General features: G+C 41.5%; 1 protein-coding gene across 1 annotated transcript; it reads right to left on the bottom strand.

The window, feature by feature from the left end:
• Positions 1–316: 316 nt before the first annotated feature.
• LOC102234199 (putative nucleotidyltransferase FAM46D) lies at positions 317–7671 on the bottom strand. Its single transcript, XM_014471608.2, has 2 exons — positions 7016–7671; positions 317–5142 (listed from the first exon to the last, which is right to left on the bottom strand). The coding sequence occupies exon 2, from the start codon at positions 5131–5133 to the stop codon at positions 2872–2874; it is 2262 nt and encodes a 753-aa protein (XP_014327094.1). The 5' UTR covers positions 5134–5142; positions 7016–7671; the 3' UTR covers positions 317–2871.
• Positions 7672–7683: the final 12 nt, after the last annotated feature.

The following is a 7683-nucleotide window of genomic DNA, read 5'->3' as shown; positions in this document are numbered from 1 at the left end:
TGTATGGGCTGGATATAACGTGCAGTGGAATAAATACAAATGCATACAGTGTCACCTTCTACAATAAAAACCCAATGAATAAATATTTTTTTGTATTAATTATTTATTTCTCTTTGCCTTCTCTTGGAGCGCCCCAGTTTATCTGTCTGCAACATTTCGTGCATTTCATCTGAACATGCTGCAAAGTACCTGAGCTTCCCCAAAGCAGGGCTGTTGCAAAAATTAAGACGATTACCCAAACAACAAACCTCCGAGCTTGAGGAAATAAAACAGTTGGCCAGACACGTTCCACTGAGAGAAGACGCCAGACACGGAGCCGTTGTGTTACATTTATTCACACAATGACAACAATTTGAGCGTCTAGATTTCATAACAGGAATATCGGAGTGTCTTTACTGCAAGAACAGTTTTTCCAACGACACATAACAAACCCCAAAGATAAATACGGCCATATCGAAGCTACAAGGGGGACAACTTACACACATTGTTATGATTATCAATAGTGAGCTGGAGGATCACAAGCATGTCAAAAACTGTCAATACTCAACAATACCTAAGTGCATTTACGTTGTGCTTCAGTGTCAGTGTGGGTACCTACCTGCTCTAACCTGTGCTTCACTTTGTCTTTTTTTGTTGTTGTTAATCACAAACACTAAACACGAGTGCTTTGCACACACACAATGAGACACAGTGCAGGAACCGACGGCTGCACTTTAATTTTTTTTTTTTTTTCTTTTCTTGCACAGGACAGCAGGCAGAGAAACCCCAAACAGCGTACGTTCATGACTGCAGCAATGTCTCACACCCAGCAAAAATACGTCTGGGGACGACGAAGAAAAGGATTTGACTTCACCAGAGAATTGGCATATTTCCTTCCAAATGTTAGAATAAAAACATGCATTCAGGCTTTCATATCGCAGCAAATCTCTGTGACTCTTCCCTCAAGAGGAATGAGACGTAGCAGAAGCTCAAAGAAAATCTGACAAAAAACGACCAATAAAACATCACAATGTCTCACTGGTTAGAAAGGACGAGAGGAACAATTGCTGAATTGGACATTGTCAACTTGTTTCATATGAAAAAAAAAAAGTAAGGCATTAAAAATATGTTTTATCTACATTTTACCACACTGCATCTGATACTTTTGAGTGGAATATATCATTTTTTTTAGATGTTGGAGCTATGGACATGTGTTTTCTCTGTCAAAGTTTGAATCTTCGTGGTTAAATCTCATAAAAGATAAAAGCATTTCCGTTTTATCCATCACTTTGCAGTCACTCCTGCTCATCTTGAATAAGATGTAATTATCTAATTCTGATTAAGTTTAATATATTTTTGTCAACCACAATCAAATCATGTCAAACCCAGCTAAGACAGAGATCAGCTGACAAGTTCAGACAACACACATTTTTGAATATAGTTTCATCTCATAAATTGTGTGAAATATTTTAGAAGAAACTGATTTACATTTTTTAAAGAAAATCACAGGTGATATTTCTGAAACAGGATGAATTAGCAGGAGTTTTCTACCTAACCCACATATTTCACATTAGCTATTTTTACATTTGTAAAGATAAATAAAAAGCCTTAAAATATATATATATATTTTTTATTGCAGTAGCACTGGTTACATTGATTGATTTGAAATGAGCATCGAGCCATATAATTTCTGCATTTTTGAAGATAAGCATTTGTCTTTAAGTTGAATAGCATTTTCTCCTGTTTTTCCCCATTTTGAAGAGAGGCTTATAAAATCGGGACTCTGTCACACTTTATTCGTAGCCCATCTAAACAACATGTCATGGCTTATTCATTAAAAGTAGAGAATAAATGATAAAAATGCTTCAGAGACATTCATATTTTGGGATTGTTAGTAGCGCAGCCGAATGGTGAGTTTGGGCAAGGAATTATTCCTTGTCAACACTTTTTTTGTTGTTGTCTTACACTTAATAAATAAACCTTTCAATGTGTTTTATTTTTCTAATGAATAATTATTTTAAAGCTTTTGATGCATCTTTAACCAAGGGTCCCAATAAAAGTGGAAAGAGTCTTTTCAATCATAATCGGAGACACACGGAAGAAGTCATTGTATCAAATCTGCTATATACACGCTCTGATTAGATAATTATTAGCTTATAACTTCAGTTTTTTTTTCCTTTCTGCAGAAACTGTAGCGAGAGTACAAGACATTTATTCAGTTAAATCTGGTTTATTTATTCTCTAACTGCCTTCAGCTACTATATCCTTATTACATGATGTGTTCACAATTCACATCCACTAATACATAATTTACCACATTATGGAAGCACCACGGTCTAATCTAACCCCACAGTAAACGGCACCTTATCTCTAAACAATGTGCACACAGGCATGGGATCGCTGAATGTGGTTCAGACGAACGATTCACAAAACAGTTATAGTGTTTGTACCCCACAGGATTAACTAATTGACTCGAACTTTTCCCCAGACCAAGGTTTCAAGATCCTTGTAGCCAACAAGCAAACGATTACACTTAATAAGTTAAAGGTGTTTATCATGTAGACATATTACGATGCCTTCAATGCAGGAGGGTACTCCAGTACTCCAAAACTGAGCTGGACCGGCCGTACAGCAGGTCCCCTCGGATTTCATGAAATCCTCTCAACAAGCTCTCGTGTTTCTTTTCTTGGGCTCTTCTTAAAAAGAATGCACATTTACCTCTGAGTCCGCCTCAGTCCTGACCACCCAATATCTGTTGTAAGCAGGAGGGATTTTAAAACTTTAAACAACACTGCAACTTTTGTTACCTGTTGTTGCTAAAACTTCCACGTATGCATCTGATTGCAGAGCGCCATGCTAAGTGCATGCCTTCATGCCAGCGTGCCATTTTGGCTAAACAAGGCCAGACTGCATGTGAACATGCAGAGGGTACGGGTGGTAGACAAGTGGCGGTTGGGCCTGAGGGATGTAGTAGCTGTTGTAAATTGGCTCTGACACGTATGGCGCTGGCTGATAAAAGCAAGTAACGTTTGCCGTGTTGGGGATGGCGTTCTGCTCCCCCAGAACCTTCAAAGCAAGGACAGTGATCATATTGAGGGTCTGTCTCCTCTCATGTCCCATCAAACACACCGTGCTTTCGTCTATCACGCGCCGCAGGGTCATCAGGTAGTCGTACTTGCTCGCTTCCTCGCTGCCAATGAAGTGGCACTGCAAGTAGGCCTCGATCTTACGCTGCTGCTCGCTTACGTCAGGGAAGTCGATAAAGAAGCGGGAGCACATGTAACGCTCCAAGGACTTGATTTCAGTCTCGCTGGCTGGCTGGAAGTTCCTCACCAGCAGATCGCTGTACTTCAGCAGGCCCCCTCCACGGATCTCCTCTGGGTTGTGGGTGGCAATGAGGCGTTGGCGAAGGTGGTCCATCGCTTGCTCAAAGTCTCCGTACATGCACTCTGCCTCAACAGTGATAACAGGCTCACTTTCTACACTGACACATGGGACAATATCTGGAACAGTGTCAAGACGTTCAGGACCTTGATCATCAACTTGAGGCGTTAAAACCGTGGTTCTCTGAGTCTTTAAATCAGGAGGCTTCTTGAGGTGTTTTGGCTTCACGGTTTGTTCTGGGGAATCAGACGAGCCTGCACCTTCCTGAGGTGTAAGTTCTGGACTGTACGAAGGAACAGTAAGAGTGTCCTTACCCTCAAAATGTTCTGATTCAGGACATAAAACGTTTGAGCCACGAACGCCTACGCTATCAGGTACAGGGGGTTTTGGCTGAAGAGGTTTCACTACCTCTATTGGAGAAAAGAGCTGAGTTGTAAGGTCTGACACATCCGTGAGTAAGGACCACTTTTCAGGCTGGCTGATCAGCTTCCGTGACATTTTCCTTTGCAGTTTCGGAGAAGGGCAGTAGTCTGGCACAATGTCCTGTGATGTGCTGCAAGTTTTTTTAGCCGGGGGAGGAAAGGAGCATTCACAGAGGGAATCTTGTAGCGTTGGGGTGTTTTCCATCTTGCAGTTCATGATGTTTACCTCTAACTTTGTACTTGTTTCAAAATGAGCTATTTCTTCGGACGTTGATGGTTCAGTGTTTATTATTGACACTTCTTCAGTCGTCTGCAGTTTTAAACATGGACGTGTCATTAATGGATCTCTTGCATCGGGGAAAAAAGCTTTTGACGATGCTTCCAAGGGATAATCCCCATCGAACAGTTCTTTTTGTTCTGTGCTTTCTTCACAAAGCTCAAACACCCCTGACATGTCTACCTCTGAATGGACACCCTCACAGCCACCCACATCATCCTCCACCTGCTGTAGGCTGTTTCCCTCAGGTCCTTTTGCCTCATACTTTCCATCTGCATGATCCGTATCTTCATCTTTACACTCAAATGGAGAAACGGCTTCATCTGAGCTTGAAGGGCCTGAATTAGCTGCCATCTCTCCATCTTTTTCAGCATCCTCTTTGACATCTTGACGACTGCTCGATTGTTCTTGTATCTTGTTTTTGTCTTTGCTGCTGTGCCTCTTTGATGAATTCCTGGCATTCAGGGGCAGTTTTCCTTCTTCTCTCCTGTCAGTCTCCCAGTAAGACTCCAGCATGCGATCTAGTATTATTTGAAAGGAGTCCACGCTGAATTCAAACTGCCTCCGGAGGGAGCTAACGAATCTGAGCCCCACCGTCTTGGATCTGTTGTTGGAGAGCAAGATCAGGCTCCATCTGTCGTGCTCATTGAATACTTTCACCATCTTTTGCACATATGCTTCCTTCATAGTGAGGCAGGTGATCTTCCGTCTGTTAACCCCACATGGGAGGAGGTCCCGCAGGCTGCCCAGCACCACCTCCTTAATCACCTGGAAGTCCTCCTGCCTGGGCAGCTCTACTCCGAATATGATGTCCAAGTCTCTGTAGCCCAGGCCGTTATCTCTCACCAGGACGTGGCTGGCGGTGGCTCCGTTGAGGCGTATGTCTTTAACCTGGATGTCCCTCTCCACCAGTCGATCTTTCACCACACGGATGATGTCTTTGGCTCTCACCTGCAGTGTGGGGAAATTTCCTCGCCCGTGGATTGGGATCACCTCAGTCAGCACTTTGTCGAGAGCTCCGACTTGCTCATGGGTCAGGTTGTGGAACCTCTTTTCAGTTTTATGCTCCATTGTCCTTACCTGTGAAAAGAGAAGCCTGTCATTTGTATCACACATTGACCATTTGATAAAAGTGGTTTGATATTTTTATAAAACAAAATTGGATTAGAAAACCACTGTCTTTGCATTTTGTGAAGTCGTTTTCAGTTTATACAGCGAGATTTTAATTTTTGCTCCATGTCTGTATCATTAGGATGCAATTCCCTGTACGCATCCTTATCTAATTTCTATTTTGTTATACTTTCTAGCATTTTAAATATACACTGCAGTCTCAACAATTAGCACCTCTGGCAAAGATTAGTCATTACCTTAAAATAGTCCATGTTTTATTACAGTAGAATGATCTCACACTGAAAAACGTGGAAAAACATAATTTTCAAATATATGGAAGTATACTGCTCAAAAAAATAAAGGGAACACTTAAACAACACAATATAACTCCAAGTAAATCAAACTTCTGTGAAATCAAACTGTCCACTTAGGAAGCAACACTGATTGACAATCAATGTCACCTGCTGTTGTGCAAATGGAACTTTGTACAGAACAAAGTATTCAATGAGAATATTCCTTTCATTCAGATCTAGGATGTGTTATTTGAGTGTTCCCTTTATTTTTTTGAGCATGGGAATGTATATATACATTTATATATACATTTAGAGTGTGGGGAGGGAGTACTTTCCCCTCAAATATTTCCTTAGGTGTTGCTTATTTTGTCACGGAAAACACTAATCACAAATTTTAATATCAAACTGAGATAACCTGAGAAAATACAGAATCAATTTTTCAAATAATGATTCAATTTATTACAGAAATGGTTTGTGATAACTGTGATAGGCAACTTCACAGCCTACACTTAGTGATGCCAGAAAATACTATTTTCTACATGCAACTACTTGGCATGTAGATGGTGTCTGATGATTTTTATGGAGACTTGGTGAAACCAAAATGCCACTCAGAGCTGTAATTCTCTAGCAGTGAGCTTTGGAGATATTTAACGTATTGTTTTAGCCTCCCTCATTGTCCTGCTGAGTGTGCATGCTGGCAAGGAAAACATGAGTCCTCATCCAGCCAACTGTGTCATCCCATATTTATATGGGGCAACAGAAAGTCATTGGTTACTATTAATAGGTTCTTTTTCTTTTAATTCCTTCAATTACATCTATTTGCAAGAAATTGTTAGACTACACCATTGCTAATTCTGTCTAATTCTTTCACCTATGTATGGTTTGAGAATCTAACACACGAGCAGCTCTTTCTGCACAGAGAGTCTGTGTGAGGTCAGTGTCAGTATTTGGTTTTCCACCCGTGCAAATACAGTCAGTGGGAGGGAGGTAGCCACCCGGGGCACCGGGACTCGTGGCCCATAGCAGCCTCTAGTGAATCTCAGGGGTTACATCAGCTCGGTCCTGCAGCAGGACTGCTCCTCTGCCACTTGGCTTCTTTATAGATAAGACTATATGACTCATACAGCCACTGAACAAAGCATCACTCATTGGCTCTCATGGATTCTTTCCATGTGCGCAAAAACAACCCGAAAAGCACCACTTGACGTGGCATCAGGGCCATAAAATCCTCTGCCAGTGAACTTGACATATAGATTGTTGCATTTGATATAATTTAGCACAATAATGTACTGATAGGTTCTGGTTTGAGAATTTTGCAGACCCCACTTTTGTTTTAGTTTTTTTTCTCAATCTTGCAGTTTTTATTCTCTAAATGAAATTATCGAATGTCAACAAACATGTCAACAAAATCTATGTAGCCTAATACAGATATATATGCAACATCTAGCAAATTACCAAGCGATTATTTTTACTCAAACTAGATAAGATACTCAAAAGAAAAACATGTTAACTGCGTTTGCACTAAGACAGTAACACATATAAGAACTCACCTGATTGGTTGTCAAATTACAGTACAAAAAAAAAAAAGTAAAGCCAAGACAAAAGAATATATAGGGAAAAAAATATATATTAAGGTATCCAACAGGTTTATCCGACCCTGTTGGAAAGGTTGAAGCTGAAGTTAATACGGACAATTTCCTCTCAGCGCAGCAGCACTGTTTCCATGGCAATTAGCCGTCACGAAATTCACGGTGAATCACGACTCCACGGGTCACTCTAACTACCAAGTGACGAAACACTCAAGTTTCAAACAAAGCCCGTACCCCGTCTGACCTCGGAAAAGGGGGCAGCTTAATACTTTGATAAAGTTTTCCTTGTATTGCTGGAGTACAGCGGACATGTCAGCCTGAACCGCCGGCGTGCCACCGCACTGCCGAGCTGTTGCGGGGTGAACCTCGCATCAGACGGAGTGAGTCATCCTCCCTCTCCACGGCGATCCACACAGTAAATCTAATCATCAGACAGGCGCTTTCGCCGCCCACCGCAGCGGCACGTCCACTTTCACCCCGCTGCCCGCATTCCCTTCATGTTTTCAGTCAGCGTTTCCGCAGTTTTACTGTTAACGTGTTCCTCTAACGCGTTTGTCTCTGTTTTATTGATTTAAAATGTATATTTTCATTCATATTTGGGCGAAAGAGGCGGAGCCATCTCGCTCGTG

The sequence above is a fragment of the Xiphophorus maculatus genome, chromosome 11, assembly GCF_002775205.1.
Source record: "Xiphophorus maculatus strain JP 163 A chromosome 11, X_maculatus-5.0-male, whole genome shotgun sequence".
Taxonomy (NCBI): Eukaryota; Metazoa; Chordata; class Actinopteri; order Cyprinodontiformes; family Poeciliidae; genus Xiphophorus; species Xiphophorus maculatus.
Note: the sequence above shows the minus strand (reverse complement) of the source record. Positions and strands in the feature narration are given on the sequence as shown.

Coding starts and splice junctions, on each gene's coding strand:
- LOC102234199 (XM_014471608.2), bottom strand. CDS start 5,133: ATGGAGCATAAAACTGAAAAGAGGTTCCACAACCTGACCCATGAGCAA.